This window comes from Anabrus simplex, chromosome 6 (genome assembly GCF_040414725.1).
Source record: "Anabrus simplex isolate iqAnaSimp1 chromosome 6, ASM4041472v1, whole genome shotgun sequence".
Taxonomy (NCBI): domain Eukaryota; kingdom Metazoa; phylum Arthropoda; class Insecta; order Orthoptera; family Tettigoniidae; genus Anabrus; species Anabrus simplex.
Genome location: NC_090270.1, coordinates 17,104,360 through 17,124,892, shown reverse-complemented (window position 1 = coordinate 17,124,892; position 20,533 = coordinate 17,104,360). Strand labels below are relative to the sequence as shown.

Genomic DNA, 20,533 nt, shown 5'->3' with positions numbered 1-20,533 from the left:
ATACCGCCAAGAGTAGTTTCTTTGCTAGTGGCTTTACGTCGCACCGACACAGATAGGTCTTATCGCAACGATAGCATATGAAAGGCCTAGCAGTGGAAAAGGAAGTAGTCGTGGTCTTAATTAAGGTACAGCCCCAGCATTTGCCTGGTGCGAAAATGCGAAATCACGGAAAACTATCTTTAAGGCTGCCAACAGTGGGGTTCGAACCGACTACTGTATCTCCCGGACGTAAGCTCACAGCTTTGGGCCCCTAACCGCATGGTCAACTCGCTCGTTAGAAATGGGATAAGGGTTTGACATTTCTTCAAGCTCCAGTATGATCTTTTGAAGAGACGAACTACTGTCACGTTATCTGCAAATCCGATACAAGTTATCTTGCTTATCACCATACCCTAAAATTTTATTTATTAATTCATTTAGCGTATGGATTTACAGATACAATATACACAAACATGTTCACTGATTTAGCAAAACGGAAAAACTAGATTGTTCATGTAACTAATTGTCTCTGGTAACACATGAGAAAAATTAGTGGTATTGCCATTGTACTGTCTTTATGGACACTCGGTGATAATATGCTGGATGGTCTGCTTAGACGCACTTCAAGGAGTAAGAATTTTTTCCCATTTATAATGGAACTGAGCAGCTACCACGGCTGATCGTATCCTGTTGTGAATATGGAAGGTTTTCCGAGGAAAGTCAAATAGAGTTGTCAGCGACAAACCAATGCGTGGAATTGTTGACTCTTGCCTTCCCTGCCATTCCTTTGTTATACTGCAGGACTTCGAGACCGCAGACGATTAAATGGACAATATTTACTGCACTTTTCATCATCAGCATAAATCGCTCTGCTAATTTCTGACCGACGTTAGACCATTAACCACGGTCCTCCATCCTGGACGGTTTTCAGCTCTTCTGAAGGTTTGCTAAAGTGAGCTTCTTACTTTGTTCAATCCATCTGCAGCTGTCCATCCCCGTAATATTCTATCCTTCATCCTCCCTTAACGCATTTTTCATATTTTTCAAGGTTTTCTCCACCTCTTCTGGTTATATGCCGAAAGAACCGGTGGACTTCGTGACCGACATGGGAAAAGAATGACTGGAATTGCGAACTTGTTTGAAGATGGGCAGCTTGGACACAAAGAGTATTTTGTGGCAGCGCCACATCTGTACCGTAACAATAGTTTGTTTGTCTCTGTGCTTCACAGGTAACAAGAGCTTCAACAAAGAGGACCTTGTCTTATTTGCTGTTATTCTGTTGACCCAGATTCTGGGGAGTTTCTTCACACCAACTCACCTTAAGGCGATCTGTCTTATTTCAGCCTCACAACTTTCTGTGCCACAGACAGTTGATGGAAGGTGGACAAAATGGTGTAAAAACGCCAGCTCCCTTAATCCACCTGTGAGCTGGATCTGCGCTCCTCGGTCAATTGTCAATGCTTTGGACTTAGTAAGGCTTGATAATAATAATAATAATAATAATAATAATAATAATAATAATAATAATAATAATAATAATAATAATAATAATAATAATACCAAGCAAGTGGCCCACGGTTTGCGTCATGTAGCTATTAGCTTGCATTTGGAGATGGTGGGTTCGAACCTCACTGTCGACAGCCCACCAGGCAAATGTTGAGGCGTGGAAGATTTGACCCAGGCCTAAGGCCTGGCGTTTTGTCAAAATAAATGTGAAACTGCATTGGTGAAAGACTTCAGCGAGTCCAGAAATATTTGAAGTCAGGTGAAGAAAGATTTTTTATAGGTTAAATGAGGGATTCTTCACGGACAATGGCCGCAAGTTGATACTAACCTTGGGAAGTATAGTCGCACCACCTCGTCCTTCTGGCCCTGCATGAGGTAGGTGCAGGAGGTGTGAGGTGGATACCAGTGGGCCACGGACAGGAAGATCCCCTCGGAGTCCCCAGAGCTGGCGAGATCTTCGCTCGTCAGCACCCAGTCACAGGTGCCGTTCCTGCTGCCTGCTGTCTCCACGTGGCCCGGCCAGTTGCCCACGTTGAAGTGGAAGCCCGTGTTGAGGAGAGGACCTGCTAGCGAGCTCACGAACTCCACGAACAGGTCCTCGCTGGTGCCGATGATGGAGTAGGGGAACTTGCCCATGCCGCAGAAGATCCCGATCACTGGACTACCCTCGTCCTTGCCGTCGTAGATCTTGATGTAGTCGTAAGGACAGTGTTGAGCTCCTGACGAAATGGGCCGCATGGGGCACGTCATGATGTTCTCACAGCGCTGGCCGTCAATGTTGAACTCCTCGTTCTCGATGTACAGCTTGATGAAGGGTAGCCGCGTGTTCAGGTGGTACCGGCAGTGCAGGCCGCGGGGGTACACTCCGGGGTACGCTGGGGACTGAACGTAACAGGTCTGAAGTCTGCAGTCACGAAACACTCGCTCACAGTAGGACCTGCAACACAAAACATTGCAAATAGAACAGAACACAAGAAACAAGAATGTAACAGGTGCGAAGTCTGCAGTCACGAAACACTCGCTCACAGTAGGACCTGCAACACAAAACATTGCAAATAGAACAGAACACAAGAAACAAGAACGTAACAGGTCTGAAGTCTGCAGTCACGAAACACTCGCTCACAGTAGGACCTGCAACACAAAACATTGCAAATAGAACAGAACATAAGAAACAAGAATGTAACAGGTGCGAAGTCTGCAGTCACGAAACACTCGCCCACAGTAGGACCTGCAACACAAAACATTGCAAATAGAACAGAACATAAGAAACAAGAATGTAACAGGTGCGAAGTCTGCAGTCACGAAACACTCGCCCACAGTAGGACCTGCAACAAGATATACTGCGAATAGAAACAGAACACAAGAAACAAGAATGTAACAGGTGCGAAGTCTGCAGTCACGAAACACTCGCTCACAGTAGGACCTGCAACAAGATATACTGCGAATAGAAACAGAACAAAGGATGGTTCACGGATGCAGAGTCGGACTCGGCCCACAAGTGGCGACGGCTGGTCCGTGGTCCGACCAACCGAGGAGAGGAGGTGTGGCCACGGCTCTAATGTGGTTCTACGCCTTTACATTCGGGACACGGAAAAGGGCTAGTCCCCACCGTCGGTTCTCCTGAATATGTTTTATTTCCCGTAGTTTTCCATTCTGCTGCGATTGCTGAGACAGTTCCTAGCAGAGGCCATGGCCGCCAACCCTCCAACCTTCTCCGGTCTGAGAGATCTGCGTCACCGTCTAGGAGGGCCACTTGCTCCTTCTGGGAAAGAATAAAAACATATAAGCGTAGTAGTAATAGAACACAAGAAACAAGAATGTAACAGGTGTGAAGTCCACGGTCTTGGAACACCCGTTCACAGCAACCCATGGAAAATGAAACAACTACCAAACAGAAAGAAAACACAATAAAGATATCTTTAAGGGGAAGTAAAATTGGGCAACCGTCCTCTATTACCACTAATCATAGGGAAATATGGAAGAGGTCCGACACTACGAAAAAGTAAGGTGTCGGCAAAAGAATGACGAGGACCACGAAGGGCGTGAAAAAAAAATACTAGGCCTCATACACCTAACACATTCGGCGTCAGAAAAGTTGACCAAGGGATTTCCGATCGGATAAATGAAAGCGAGCAGGCGGGCACAAGTAAGTAAAAGTGCCAGGCTGAGTGGCTCAGACGGTTGAGGCGCTGGCCTCAACCTGCCATGAACTAGGCAGGTTCGATCCGGGCTCAGTCCGGTGGTATTTGAAGGTGCTCAAATACGTCAGCCTCGTGTCGGTAGATTTATTGGCGCGTAAAAGAACTCCTGATGGACAAAATTCCGGCACGTCGGCGTCTGTGAAAATCGAAAAAGTAGTTAGTGGGACGTAAAGCCGATAACATTATTATTGTAAGTTGAAAGCAATGTCCGACTGAGTGACGATCCCATGGTTCCTCATTTAGTCGCCTCTTACGACAGCTAGAAGATAGCTACTATCCCCACCCTCAGGGGGCTGGGTTTTTAAGGGATTGTTATTAGTTTGTAGAATAAACAACGAAGCAAGAATGGTTTTACTTAAGAAAATCATCTTGTTCTCAATAATAGATATGAATATAAGAAATATTTTGAAAACTTTGTGTGGGGCATGACCTTTATAAGTGAAACATCAACAATAGTGCAAAAGCCTGTAAAATGTGGTGCATAGCTTCCAATTGTACCAGACAACGCATTTAAATCTTTCCTATCCGACCTTTATGTGAAGAGAACATATCTCCAGTGCTTTCACGGAGACGTAGAAGAAATATCATGCTTTCAATCGATGATGCATCGACTGTTCGACTCCTGTATTCTCACTCAATGACGGAGCTTATTTCCATCGGGACGCAATTTATGGAGAAACTCGACGCAACTCAATCTATTGTTTATCTGAGGAGTTGTTTTGTTCTCCGCTGATACTGTCACGGTATGTCTTGTTCAGAGGAAACAAAACAGGCCCCACTAGCACTTATCTTACTATTGTGTAATGCTTCACCAAGAGAGGGACTTCTCTTTCGCTAGACAATGAAACTTTGAGGCCACTTCAAGGAAACCGCCCACACGAGAGAGCCAAGAGAAATAACAGCTCTTTCATTACGTGTTCTAGCAATAGAGCTTTTGGTGAAATTACACATTTTCTTTGCTTCCTAGTACTTTTCACAATCATCTGGGATTTCTATTAATGTGGATTTCACCTAGTTTTTCAGCCAGATGCCCTTCCTGACACCAATCCTAAGTGAAGGGGGTGTTTCTGTGCTAATCAGAATTATAATCTATCAGTGTGCTCTTTCGAACTGACGCCGTGTAGGCGACCTGCGCGTCTGTCGAGATCTATGAGGAATCCTGATGCTGAAGACAACCCCCGAACCATCGATGGGGGTTAAAATTTTCGACCCGTCCGGGAAAGGAACCCGGGACCCCCTGGACCGAAGACCGGTTAGCCATGAAGCCCGATCATTCTGTGGTGTGATGTGTTGTATGTTAATAAAGATGTGTATTAAGGCATTCACTAACATCCAATACCAAAACAAGAGGAATTAGCTATACATAGTTAAAATCCTCGACCCTCCCGGGAATCGAACCCAGAGCTCTTCGAATCGATGGCGTCTAGCAGACTATTCAGCAAACAAGTAGAATTTCAGGGAAAATTTCACTAACTTCTGTTATTTTAATTTATTGAATTTCTTTCTTAACTATCTGTACCAAGCTCGATAGCTGCAGTCGCTCAAGTTTGTCCAGATTCAGTATTCGGGAGATAGTGGCTTCGAACCCCACTGTCGGCAGCTCTAAAACTTGTTTTCCGTGGTTTCCCATTGTCACACCAGGCAAATGCTGGGGTTGTACCTCAATTGACACCACGGCCGTTTTCTTCCCATTCCTAGGCCTTTCCTATATCATCGTCGCCATAAGACCTATGTGTGTCGGTGTAACGTAAAGCGAATTAAACAAAGATACCTGTGTGCATGGGAGGCGCAGTTAATATACTTCATTAAAGGTTTATTTATACAATATAATTATAACGTAAAATATTATTCCCCGGTGGACCTTATTGCTCAAAAGGCACGTATAGACAGTGTTATCAACAGTCGTGTCTGAGCTACCACTGTTATGTAGAACTTCAGGGTGTGAATAATAGATCTGTTTATACGTATATTAGATGCATTTGTACACTGTGAGGTTCAATAATAATGGTCTCTTAGAATAACATAGTAATAAGATTTGTATTTATTTATTTATTTATTTATTTAATTTATTTATTTACACTTTCCCCAACTGGGGATTGGCCGTAAGACAAAGTAAAACAAGAAACAATTCACAGTTGCCCTTTAGGAAAACAACTCAATGTTGACAACATTCTAGGGATATGAGCTACGAACTTTAGGTAAATAAACCATCATAAAGTATGAGAATATATTCTTTATTTATTCCTACAAATTACAATTCTTTTCTAATAATCATGAGCTTGCATTAGTGAGATAGTGTGTTCGAACCCCACTGTCGGCAGCCCTGAAGGTACTTTTCCGGGGTTTCCCATTTTCATACCAGGTAAAAGCTGGGGCTATACCTCAATTAATGCTCACTTTCTTCTCATTCCTAACCATTTCCTATCCCATTGTCGCCATAAGACCTATCTGTGTCGATGCGATGTAAAGCAAATGAAAAGAAACAATAAGAGAAATCGTAGAAGTGATTGTGAGGAAATGATGGTTGGTGGTTAGTATATTTGACACATGTGGTTCCATTAAAAGGTCTGGGAAATACGGGAGATATACAGTGAAGGAGATAGCAACAACAAGAAGAATGCAATTTCGGCTAAGCAATCGTCCAGGTAATATATGTATTTGATTCAAGTTTCCAGGTCACAGGTACAACTACGCACGAAAAGACATGTGACATGTCAATACATTAATAACCACTGCAGTCAGCAGGATTTTAAATACAAATGTGCCAACGTGCATGCATTGTGTCATTTTGTGCGATGGAGTTCCACTCCTGTTGTACTTGGCGAGGTTAATACTGGCATTGGATGTCGCTGGATTTGTCGTTCCATAACATCCTCTACGTGCTCAATGCCGAAAGGTCTCGTGATCTCGCAGGCCAAGGCAACTGGTCTGCAGAGCACGTAAGGTGACAGTAGCTATATGGGTTGCCGGACATTTGCGGTCACTGCAGCACAGGGTGCAGCTAAATTTCGGGATATCCCCGCTAACCTGCCTGGGCTCCTACTCGTTTATTCTAGATAGACATTGTGGATAAAATGTGATGGAAATTAGCATTTTAAGACATATAATTTACTGTCGACCAAATTGAGTATGGAGGTTGCCCGCCTGGTGGTCTTCATCGTTAAGGTCTGACACCGTGGATAGACAGCTCGAGTCCCGTTGGTGGAAACAATTTTCATCATCAGGGTAGGAGAGGTGATAGTAAACAACTTCTAATCACTCGATTGAGTGCAGAAAGCCTGGATTAAATTCCAACCCTCCCCACAGTACTCATATGGAATGAGGGCATATGACGCTGTTCATAGTAATTCGTCCGTCGGATGAAGACGTTAAGCCTTGAGCAGACCCCTTGGTGCTATTCGGCAGGAGTAGGCTATGTGCCGGCATCGGGTTTCACCCGCTCCCTACTATCCTATATCACGTCATTCATTTCATCTCATTAACTCCTCTGATGAGGTTCACCTCAGGAAGGGCATCCGGTCATAAAACCCCGCCACGACAGATTCATCTCAGCTTATACCCGAGCCCGTAGAGAAATGGGACAAGGGTTGGACAAACAAACTCCAGTTTGGAAGTTTTCATTAAATGACCAATAGACCTACAGAAAACCCAGCGGCGTCATCGTTTTTCTCGCTTCATTTTAAGTTAGGTTTTGAATTTGTAATTATATTATTATTTTTTCGCGTGAGGAACGCAAAAGTATCCGTTTTTAAATGTGTTAATATACGTTGGGGTGTTTCATACTCTGATTATAAATTGCAGAGTTGTATGTTCCCAAAAACATGACATGACTTGTTCTTCTCCTTCAGACACACCCAGGTGACGATTCCATGTTGACTTTCCCTACACTTTCTGTACATATAATCATTGTAATGTGCACAATGATGACTGAAGGTCATGCGCGCGAGAGAATGTTTTCGAAGGTAGCCAGCAGGAGCCCAGGCAGGATAGCAGGGATACCCGGTGGACACCCATCGGAGAATGAAGACTATGTCTGTCAAAAACTACCGTTGTGGAATGGTGCACCAAGTTCCGTGCAGGCCCCGATCGATCTCCCGATACAATGATCACGCCTTCGGTCCCCTCAAAAACGCATTGAAGGGTGGACGCTTCCCGTCGGACAAGGACGTGCAGCAGGTCACGGGATCTTCAACTGGTGCGGCGGTGGGATGAGCGCCTCAATGTCACGGCGACTTTGCCTGATTGGCAACGGCCGTTGATCGGGAACTTTTTGACCGTCCCTTATAATAATGCATACTGATAAGTTCTTGCAAATGTTAACAATATATGAATGAATCGAAAACTCTTTTCACAAAGTCACGAAAGACCAGCAGCTGAAGAAAGAGTTTTCATTTCAAATCTTTCTTTGACTTATATTTTTGAGTTATCTCCTGGACTACAACTAAATCGCAGTGCTGGATCTTTCTTGCTACATGAATCTCCTCTGGTTTCACATTCCTTAGGCCTACATTTATTTTCCTCAATTATGTTATGATATTTCATCCTTCAGTTTTTCCTGTTCTCCTTTCTTCCGTTCTTTCTTTAATAACTCAACAAGATCGTCATCAATTTTACCCACCTCTTTCCCATGTAATATATATTTTCAAATGACATCAGTTCAAAAATCGGTAATGACCACAGGGATCCAATATTAACACAATTTAGTCGCTGATAACCGAAAATCTGAAAAACGATACTTGTTGTTTAAAGGGGCCTAACATCTAGGTCATCGGTCCGATAGTTAAAAGAAAGAAAACACAAAATAATTATCATGCAGGAGTATTATAGGTGATTTAAAATAGACAATGAATCTTTTAAAACGTCCTCTGTAATTTTTTCATTGTCGTGTGCTAGACCGGATCCCGTGAGATCTCCGAAGTTAAGCAACATTGGGCGTGGTCGAGATATGGATGGGTTGCCACGCGCTGTTGGGGGAGGGGGGTAAGGGAATGAAGGAGCGGAAAGGAACTGGCACCCTACCTACGTAAACTCCTGCTCAGGCACACCTCAGCGGAGTTTCGGACCTGCCTTTGGGCAGAATACACTGTTACCCCTTCCCCTCTTACTTACGTACACTGCCTCCGGGTTCGAATAGCAGACCCATTGCGGATCAGTTTTCTGGGAAAATATTATGTCTCACACTCAGATATAACATGCATGGTTCATAATCGCTTTTCTTTTCCTGGTCAACTCGTTGGCCTGGGATACGTCTCTTTCAAACCTGATGGTCGAATCAAGAATAACAGCTGTCTGAGTCTGCTGCCGGATGGAGCCCGTGGAAGAGATACAGTGTACTTCTCCAAACACTCTCCAATTTAAAGTTCTCATTGCAGATGCTAAGTTTACGCTCATTCTGTGATGAGAGCGGAAAAACAGTGCGGAAAAATTACAGTACGGTAAATTGTCATTTTCCTTACTCTTTTGAGTGCGTCATAGAGTAAAATAAAATCATTTTCTAGACATGGTAGTAGACGTTTGGGCTTTTTCCGTGTCGGAAAACAACGTGATACTCTTTACGTTTCGGAGAGAACTTTGATCCGTGTCTAAAATTACCGGCAGTGAAAACATCAGTCTAGAAATAATTTTCTGTTCATCTCTGTTCGTAGTTGTCATTAAAAGAGGATTTCAAGGCGAATTACTTTTGAATATTAGTTAGTTTGTGTTACACTGTCCGAGTTACCGCAATGAATAGTCTTGCCACTGACTCACATTAACGCTCGTAGCGGTAGAGAAAGGCAAACTGATAATCTAATCACGGCCGACTGGATCCCTCGCTGCGTTCCTTGAGCTAGCTACAGCGACGCATAAAGTCGGCCGTGATCTAATCGACGGGTAACGATGATTAGAAAAGGATTGTAATTTTTAGGAATAATTAAAGAATATATTATCATACTTTATTATATTTTATTTACCTAACATTTGCAGCTCATATCTCCAGGATGTTTTCAACATTGAGTTACTTGCCTTAAGGTCTACCATAGATTTCTGACGAAATTAACTCATTGACAAAAGTATGTCGGTGAACACAGTGATCTCAAAGCACCAGTGCAAGTGTTCAGTCATTTTGAAACAGATGCATTCCACAGACTGACGTGAAACCTCTGAGTGTTTTGTTTTTTGTTTTTTTGTCTTTGTGTGACGAATGCCTCTGGAGAACAAGCAACTGCTTTGAAAAACAACTTTTGAACTTCAAACAAGGCTCAGTTTTTCATTACCAAACAATGAGGACAATGCTATTTAAAACGAAATGTTGGTATAACCTGTGAAAAGTTTTATAAACAGATTAAATGGGACTCACGTATCTGACAGAGAAGCACAACAGTAATTATATTAAATGGAGCAACGCTAAATTTATTCCTGTTTGTGTTCTGTAGTGTGTAATATTTATATTGTATGAGTGACATGCCACAAATACATGAAAATAAGTCATTTAGTGAATAATTCGAACTTTTCTTGGAGTCCTGCAACATTTAACGTAATGTTTAATATTCATGTTTAGTCTATATCTACACTAATATATAAAGAGAGACTGGGAGTTTGTGTATATGTAACGGGTAATCTCAGGAACTACCGGACCGATTCTGAAATTTCTTTCACCATTTGAAAAACAACATCATACCGGATAACACAGGCTACGCATCATGGCGGAATATCAAAGGGTTCTCACGAGTACCGTGATTTAAGGAAAACATGGCAGCAATAATACATCTCAAAGTTTGTCTGTTTGCCTGTCTGTGTTTTTCACGTAAAATATTCTTAACTTGACTGATGGATCTCAAATTTGATAAGCTTATTAGCTGATGGCTTTGGTTAACACATAGGCTTCTTGCTATCAGGCTGTCTTTTAAGTGGACTATTGCAGTGAAAGAAAATGTGAAAAAATCAGGGGAAAACGTACGGCCCCTTAAAATTGAATACGCTGTTTAAACGGTTTGTCGTATTGAACAATGGAGCGCACCACGTGTACCTTAAAAAATTCGATTTCCCAGAAAAAAAATTTTTCTTCGTATCTCTAATAGTTTTACAGAAAAAAATTTTGCTGGCAAGCATGTAACTGGAGCCTTTGGTTATCATATCATATAGGCTGCTTACTATTACAGTATATTGTCGTTGCTGGGACAAAACCTTAGCTTAGAACTTTGGCCGGTAAGGTTCTGTCGTCTAAGGTGCCTATTGTATGAATATTGTAAAGGCATTCTCGATCTTCATAATGTATGTGCTGCGGGTCAGTATATAGGTTTAGTCCCGGCAACGATGATATCTAAGGGGACCCTGCAGGGAAATGAAACGTGAAGTTGTCAGAGGAAAACGTACGCCTGGGACCTTTAAATGTGAATACTCTGCCTAAACAGTTAGTCCTGTTAAACAGCGGAGCAAAGCTGGTGTATTTAAGCCAGACAAAAGTTTATACGAATTTTCCTCGTAATTCTAATAATTTCCGAGATAAGAATGTTTCTGTTTTGGCTCATGTGAGTGTGATGTCTTTACGTCGAACGTATAAAATAAGCCACATAGTGGCGGAAGCTGTACCATTTAATTCGAGAACTGGTACATACATTTGTGTGTGATTCACGGCGTCCACTCACCCTCTCGCCTTCTCTTTTCTTTTCGCAGTAAACAAGTAAAAACCATATACAACTGACTCCACGTCAATTTGAGGACAGTACAGTAGCACTGCTTGTGAGTCTATCTTATTTTGAATGCCTTCGATTGGCAAGAAACTTGAATACATTAAACAAATGAGGAAACAAAAACAGAAACACACTCGGTCAGGTGTCACGGCATGGAGGTTCATTGCAGGATACTGCAATAATATAATATAATATAATATAATATAATATAATATAATATAATATAATATAATATAATATAATATAATATAATATAATATAATATAATATAATATAATATAATATAATATAATATAATATAATATAATATAATATAATATAATATAACACAGATGTTTTAATTCTCGCTCATTCGCAGCCTTTTTGATTCTTAAAGTTCTCCAAGTTATGACAAATTTTAGTGATATGTGGTGGAAACATACTGTTGTTTAAAACACCGTTTTACATAATATCTATGCACTTGCATACCATCATCATCGTACGCAGCCATAGATGTCTACTGTATATTGAGTCAGGCTTTTCAACTCACAAGGGAACATTGGCAATGGGAAACTCGCCGATCGCGATGAAACTTGGACAACACATTCAGGTACAAGTAAAAACTATATCGGCATCAATTTTGGGTGCCAACATTCATTAGGGCGTTAACTACGGGGCCTAAAATTTGCGACATTTCAAATTCCGCGCGACCAGCGATGAATACCTGCTGGCCAATGCTGGGCCGGGACACTGCGTGCATGGAGACACGCCTCTGCACCCCCTCCCCTCCCAACCCAATTGGTTCACCACCGCACGTTTCCCTTCTGATAGAGTACGCAAAGTGTGGCACCGGTTCTCTTCGACAGCTAAGTAACCGGCAAGCGCGAGGAGAAGGGAAACGTTGGCCAGCAGGTATTCATCGCTGGTCGCGCGGAATTTGAAATGTCGCAAATTTTAGGCCCCGTAGTTAACGCCCTAATGAATGTTGGCACCCATTACTTGTACCTCACTGTGTTGTCCAAGTTTCATCGCGATCGGCGAGTTTCCCCTGTGAGTGCAGGCCTTGCAGCAGGTTCTTGAAATAAAACACTCTGGGTCGTCCTCTTCCTCTTTTCCCTGCAACGTTTCCTTCAATGACGTTACAAAGGAACTCTTCCTGCCGCAGAATGTGACCAATGCCGTTTTTCAATTTCAGTTACCAGGCTCTGTTTTTCTCCTATCTCTCTAAGGACTTCGGTATTGTTCTTCATTTCAGTTCAACTTATTTTCTGCATTCTCCTCCAGACTCACATTTCAATTGCCTCTAGTCTTAATTTTTCCTGCTCTCCTCATGTCCAGCTTTCGGAACCGTACAGAAACACGCTCCATACAAAGGTTTTTGCAATATCTACATGTTTGTTGGCCAGCAGATGCATTTTATCTTGGAAGGCTCTCCTTGCCATTGCTGTCCTTTTCATGACTTCTGATATGCTCCGATTCACTCGTGATTAGGGTTCCTACGCAGCAAAACTGTTTCACTTGTTGAATTTATTATATATTCCAATAACAAAACATTAATATTCATGATTAACTTTCTTTTGATTTTTTTCACTTACGCAGACACATATTAAAAACAGGTTTTCTGCTCTGATATCGATCTGAGACTGCAGAAGATCTCGAGAAGTTGATGAATGGTATGGATGAAGTCTTGGGTAAGGAGTACAAGATGAAAATAAAGAAGCCCAAAACAAAAGTAATGGAGTGCAGTCGAACGAAGGCAGGTGATGTAGGAAATATTAGATTAGGAAATGAAGTCTTAAAGGAAGTAGATGAATATTGTTACTTGGGTAGTAAGATAACTAACGATGGCAGAAGTAAGGAGGACATAAAATGCAGACTAGTACAAGCAAGGAAGAGCTTTCTTAAGAAAAGAAAATTGCTCACTTCAAACATTGATATCGGAATTAGAAAGATGTTTTTGAAGACTTTCGTGTGGAGCGTGGCATTGTATGGAAGTGAAACATGGACGATAACTAGCTCAGAAAGAAAGAGAATAGAATCTTTTGAAATGTGGTGTTACAGAAGAATGCTGAAGGTGAGATGGATAGATCGAATCACGAATGAAGAGATACTGAATCGAATTGGTGAGAGGAGATCGATTTGGCTAAATTTGACGGGAAGAAGAGATAGAATGATAGGACACATCTTAAGACACCCAGGACTTGTCCATTTGGTTTTTGAGGGAAGTGTAGGTGGTAAGAACGGTAGGGGTAGACCAAGGTATGAATATAACAAGCAGATTAGAGCAGATGTAGGATGCAATAGTTACGTAGAAATGAAAAGGTTAACACAGGATAGGGTGGCATGGAGAGCTGCATCAAACCAGTCTATGGACTGATGACTCAAACACATCGATGTCATGTTGGTTTTCTGTCCATTGGTGGATCCTTTAAGATTTTAGAAAAACCACAGAGACAGTCTTTCTGACGATATATAGAGGCAGGTGAGTGAGTGTCGGTCATTATAATGAAAACTACCCAACACAAAGGGGCCTGCCATTACAATGAAAATTGCCTAACCCGGTCTTCACATGAGAAACAGCGTATGGCGGCTTCCCCGTCGTGTTTCTGGGGTAATGCTATGAACTACACAATTTCATAAAATCTTACAACGTGTGAACTACTTCACCTAGAATTCTGTATACAATGTAGAATTCCGCAGCGAAGTACGGATATATCAGGTTTTTCGAATAATGATTGTTTAAAATCGAAGTAAACAATAAAAGCAAAGTAAACCGAAGTCTTCTCCGTACAGGCAATGAAGGCCCTTGGAGTGGTCGAAGGTAAAGGCTTCCACTATCCGTAACCTCGGCACTTGGTGGGGAAGAGTGCTTAGCTCTACGCCCAACCGCCTTTGCCCCCAGGATTTAACCTGGTACTCATTTCTGATGTAGGCTGAGTGAACCTCAGGGCCATATGCACCTTCGGAAGTGCAAATTTGGTTTCTTAAATCTTTCACCTTCTTGACGGGGAATCAAACCCTGAAGTAAACCTCGTGGCCCTCTTACCATTCTTAAATATCTGTTAGTACCGAGAATTGAACCCGGGCCATCGAGGACGGCAGCTAATAGTGCTAACAGTTACGCTATGGAGGCGGACGAAATAAATGTACCATATTATAAATCTCATATTTTAGAAAAATTATATTTCTGGGTGAAAGGGAAAGTAGTGTAGAACTGCACTGGTGTACGAGATAGCCACGTAGTTGTTGGGAAATGTTCAATGAACCTTGGTTGATGATGAACAATGTGCTCCTGAATACATTCCCAGTCACAACAGCTCGCATTGTCTCTGGCAGTGACAAGGATATCATGACGTATGCAATGAATAAATCTGTGTAATAACCGCAGTACAAGAATCATACCGGTATCAATTTATTCAGCCGCGAGTGGAACCCGGGCCTTCGGGGGTGGCAGCTACATCGCACTAACCACTACACCACAGAGGTGGACCGAGTTAATTTAGTGAAGAATGAAACTACTTGATATCTTTCATTATTGAATCACACTTAAAGTTATTATTTTGTCCACTCCTTGCCAAAATGTTCAGCGTACTTGCCTTCGGTTCAAAGGGCCTCGGGCTCGATTCCTGCCTGTCCGAAGATTTTCACTCCAGTATACGTACATGGTTAATTGCTACGGCTTGGGGACTGTGAAAATATGTTTGTCTCAACACTCTCCTCTTCATATTCTTACAACACATCGCACTGCATACCACACAGATACAGGCGATATTGAATACATCAGTAGGTTGCGTCAGGAAGGGCATCTGGCCGTAAAACTGGGCCAGAACTGCATGTGCGACACATTTCGCAACCGCGACCTCATCAATGTGGAAATAACCTGTATAATAATAATAATAATGATAATAATAATAATAATAATAATAATAATAATAATAATAATAATAATAATAATAATAATAATAATAATAATAATAATAATAATAATAATAATAATAATAATATTGGCTTTACGTCCCACTAACTACTTCACGGTTTTCGGAGACGCCGAGGTGTTCGAATTTAGTCCCGTAGGAGTTCTCTTTCGCGCAGTAAATTTACCATGGCTGTCGTATTTGAGCCTGGATGGGGTGAGAAGGCCAGCGCCTCTACTGTCTGAGCCACTCAGCCGGGCGGTATAAGTAGAAGACTGAATGTTACTATTTGGAGGCTGGATTTTACATTTTGTCTTTGAGACTACCTTTTGAGCAGTCGGTAAAAGTTCCCTCTCCTCGGTCGCTGTGTTCAACATGGCCACGGAGGTACAGCCTCATTAATCACCGCTCCAACTGTCACCTGGTTGCTGAGCTGTCATTATTATCAATTTGTCAGCACGGCCCTCTCTCCATTAGAAACCTGTCAGCATTAAACACGGCTAATGTCGCATGCTCCGGCGGCCTTTGAAACCCTGCTAGGGACACGCTCTCCGCTTCAAATCATATGGGATTGCTTGCGCACGGAGCAGAAATCGTGTAACGTAAACCTCTATGAATTACCAATGAAATAACGGAGATAACTTCGAAAGGTCATGTGTCAAATGTGAATTTTCTTCTGTCTCTTGTTTCCACCAAGGTGTCGTAGAAGAGAAGTAAAGGAATCCAATTTCCATTATTAATCTACTTGCTTTCACAAATTGAACTCGCTAATGAATTTATCTACTTCGGATTTTTTCCCTGTGGGTGGGGGCGGTAGAATATCACGCACGGCATCTCCTGTCTGTCCTGACTAAAAAGGCCCCACTGCTCTTAACTTGGGAGCGTGGGTTGGCGACCACGGGGCCCTTATCTGAGACCTGCCGTTGCTTCTACCAATACTACTACTACTACTACTACTACTACTACTACTACTACTAATAATAATGATAATGTTATTGGCTTTACATTCCACCAACTACTATTACGCTTTTCGGATAAGCCGAGGTGTCGGAATTTAGTCCTGCAGGAGTTATTTTACGCGCCAGTAAATCTACTGACACAAGGCGGTCTCATTTGAGCACTTTCAAATACCACCGGACTGAGCCAGGGTCGATCCTCACAAGTTGGGGCCAGAAGACCTGCGCCTCAACCGTCTGAGCCACTCAGCCCGGAGACAGTATTAGGTTCCGAGGGCTAGGGAGTCTTTCATTTCCACACCCTTTGTGGCTCTCCTCTTTATTTGGCCGATGCCGGGCTGAGTGGCTCAGACGGTTGAGGCGCTGGCCTTCTGACCCCAACTTGGCAGGTTCGATCCTGGCTCAGTCCGGTGGTATTTGAAGGTGCTCAAATACGACAGCCTCGTGTCGGTAGATTTACTGGCACGTAAAAGAACTCCTGCGGGACTAAATCCCGGCACCTCGGCGTCTCCGAAAGCCGTAAAAGAGTAGTTATTGGGAAGTAAAACAAATAACATTATTATTATTATTATTATTATTATTATTATTATTATTATTATTATTATTATTATTATTATTATTATTATTATTATTATTATTATTATTCGGCCGATACCTTCATTTTCGAATTGTCGGACCCCTTCAACGTTTTTTTGTGATTAGTGTTAATAGAGGATGGTTGCCCAATATTGTAGTTCCTCTTAAAACAGTAATCACCGAGCTCGATAGCTGCAATCGCTTAAGTGCGGCCAGTATCCAGTATTCGGGAGATAGTGGGTTCGAACCCCACTGTCGGTAGCCCTGAAGATGGTTTTCCGTGGTTTCCCATTTTCACACCAGACAAATGCTGGGGCTGTACCTTAATTAAGGCCACGACCGCTTCCTTCCCACTCCCAGCACTTTCCCGTCCCATTGTCGCATAAGACATATCTCTGTCGATGTGACGTAAAGCCAATAGAAAAAAAGCAGTAATCACCACCAGCACAGCCAACTCGGATCATTAGTTTCTAGTGAGGGTCACTATAGAGGCAGGGTGACGGTAGCGTCTGATAAGGAGATTGCACAATAAGTTACACAAAGAAACAACTTAGAGAAATGTTGATGTTCTGCGTGGTGTTGAATCATGGACGGTGGAGGCATCAACTATTAATCAAAGTGTGATGCTCACAGCGATTACTGCATGTTCATACCTGCCAAATCTTAGAAATCAAAATAGGGAGATTTTTTAATTCTTGGATTTCATCACGTATATTGCGCCACGGTGTCGGTAAGAAAAGGACGAGATAAAAGTCATTCATGTCTACACTAACAATGCGAAATGACGACAAAATTTCAACATGTTAAACCAAGAAAACATAAAAGTGGTTACATGAAAATGTACCTAATCATTCTCATATATGACATACGTACGAATGTATAACGCACCGACACACAGAATGAAATGTATAATAGTTTCCTTTATTAGACTGTAAAATGAACGGAATTTCATAGGTATCTCTCAACACTTGGAGATAACGTTTCTTATGTTTTTTAGCTATAACGTGAAAAAACTGTCGCCGACACAACTCTCTGAAATACATTAAAGTCAATAAAATTATGAAGTAAGAATGAACGCAAATGCACTGAAATACGCGAAAGTACCACATACAAAGGAAATCAATGTCTCATACACTGACTGACAGAGCAAATGCAACACCAAGAACGAGTGGTTCGAAAGGGATGAAAGTTAGGGAAAAAACAGAGATGGCACGGACGAATAATTGATGTTTATTTCAAACCGATATGCAGGTTACACAATGCGCACGGCATCGACTCAGTAGGATGTAGGACCACCGCGAGCGGCGATGCACGCAGAAACACGTCGAGGTACAGAGTCAATAAGAGTGCAGATGGTGTCCTGAGGGATGGTTCTCCATTCTCTGTCAACCATTTGCCACAGTTGGTCGTCCGTACGAGGCTGGGGCAGAGTTTGCAAACGGCGTCCAATGAGATCCCACACGTGTTCGATCGGTGAGAGATCCGGAGAGTACGCTGGCCACGGAAGCATCTGTACACCTCGTAGAGCCTGTTGGGAGATGCGAGCAGTGTGTGGGCGGGCATTATCCTGCTAAAACAGAGCATTGGGCAGCCCCTGAAGGTACGGGAGTGCCACCGGCAGCAGCACATGCTGCACGTAGCGGTGGGCATTTAACGTGCCTTGAATATGCACTAGAGGTGACGTGGAATCATACGCAATAGCGCCCCAAACCATGATGCCGCGTTGTCTAGTGGTAGGGCGCTCCACAGTTACTGCCGGATTTGACCTTTCTCCACGCCGACGCCTCACTCGTCTGCGGTGACTATCACTGACAGAACAGAAGCGTGACTCATCGGAGAACACGACGTTCTGCCATTCCCTCATCCAAGTTGCTCTAGCCCGGCACCATGCCAGGCGTGCACGTCTATGCTGTGGAGTCAATGGTAGTCTTCTGAGCGGACGCCGGGAGTGCAGGTCTCCTTCAACCAATCGACGGGAAATTGTTCTGGTCGATATTGGAACAGCCAGGGTGTCTTGCACATGCTGAAGAATGGCGGTTGACGTGGCGTGCGGGGCTGCCACCGCTTGGCGGCGGATGCACCGATCCTCGCGTGCTGACGTCACTCGGGCTGCGCCTGGACCCCTCGCACGTGCCACATGTCCCTGCGCCAACCATCTTCGCCACAGGCGCTGCACCGTGGACACATCCCTATGGGTATCGGCTGCGATTTGACGAAGCGACCAACCTGCCCTTCTCAGCCCGATCACCATACCCCTCGTAAAGTCGTCTGTCTGCTGGAAATGCCTCCGTTGACGGCGGCCTGGCATTCTTAGCTATACACGTGTCCTGTGGCACACGACAACACGTTCTACAATGACTGTCGGCTGAGAAATCACGGTACGAAGTGGGCCATTCGCCAACGCTGTGTCCCATTTATCGTTCGCTACGTGCGCAGCACAGCGGCGCATTTCACATCATGAGCATACCTCAGTGACGTTAGTCTACCCTGCAATTGGCATAAAGTTCTGACCACTCCTTCTTGGTGTTGCATTTGCTCTGTCAGTCAGTGTACATTACAAGTTGGACACTGCTGTGCTGAGCGCGGGGAACACTACACACAAAGACACAAATGAGGTTGCGAAAATTACACAAGCACACAAGAATTTATTCTAGGGATGGGTATTGATCGTACTAGAGGTTATATAAGTCAAAAACAGGAAGAAGTAAAAAATAAATCCCTAAAATCGGAAGACAAGTTAAAAAACGGAAAGCTTCCGGGTAAATCGGAAGGGTTGGCAGGGATTCATATTCCTTGCACAGCCATAGGAACTAACATCTCCATTTTAAATGAAAGAGATATTACGCCCAAGGTATCCACAATTTGCAGACGCCGCATTCAGCGTGATCGAACTAGGCATAGTGGGCTGGCGACCACTGGCCCTACCTGAGTCTGGCATTGCGTACTTCAATTTGCTTTACGTCACACCGACACGGACAGATCTTATGGCGAAGATCGAACGGGGAAGAAAGCGGCCGTGGCCTTAATTAACGTAAAGCCTGGGGTGAAAATAAGAAACCACGGTAAACCATCTTCGGGGCTACCGATAGTAGGGTTCGAACCCACTGTCCCCGGGATGTGAACTCACACCTGCGTGCCTCTAACTGCACGGCCAACTCGCCCGGTCCATTCTTACTCTTGTGCCAGACTCCTCACTTAGATCTTTTGTATGTGGTCTGACCTCCCTTTGTCATTCGAGTCTTATTCCTTCCCGACCTCTTAGCTTTACTCGGTCTAGGGAGACTTCTGTACTACGACCTTCGTTACCCTTCCCTTTGAGCTTTGTAGGGTCGAAGCTCTTCATTTTCTCCCCTGATTATTATTAGAAGGGGATGGCTATCTACTTTCACTTCACCTTACGACAATAATCATCTTTCTCCTTACCTCCTCCTCTCCGTTGATGGGCTCGTTAAAATACCTCCACGATATCCCCTGCCATTATAAGTTGTAACGTCACGAACTCTCAATTTTGAACGGTGGTTTGGCGACCATGCCAATCATTACTCAGCCTGGCATTACTTCCGGCAACCTTGTCTCTTTACTTCCTAGCCGTCCATGGAGCGAAACCACGCAACTCCATGACAGCTGGAGTCTACGAGATGCGCTGCGTTCCCATAGTTACCTACCTTGCGATCATTCTTTAATCCAGGCTGTGCGTTTAATAAAACATGTAGGCTAAATGGAATTCGGTAAACTTTGACTCATTCCTAAGC

At 43.3% G+C, this 20,533-nt stretch overlaps 1 protein-coding gene across 1 annotated transcript in view; it reads right to left on the bottom strand.

Annotated features, from left to right (window-relative positions):
- LOC136875838 (uncharacterized) overlaps positions 1–20,533 on the bottom strand; it is a 46,648-nt gene that overhangs the window by 10,963 nt on the left and 15,152 nt on the right. The window contains exon 3 of the mRNA XM_067149458.2: positions 1,814–2,422. Coding sequence (XP_067005559.2) covers positions 1,814–2,422 — 609 coding nt within the window. The remainder of the gene's footprint in view (positions 1–1,813; positions 2,423–20,533) is intronic.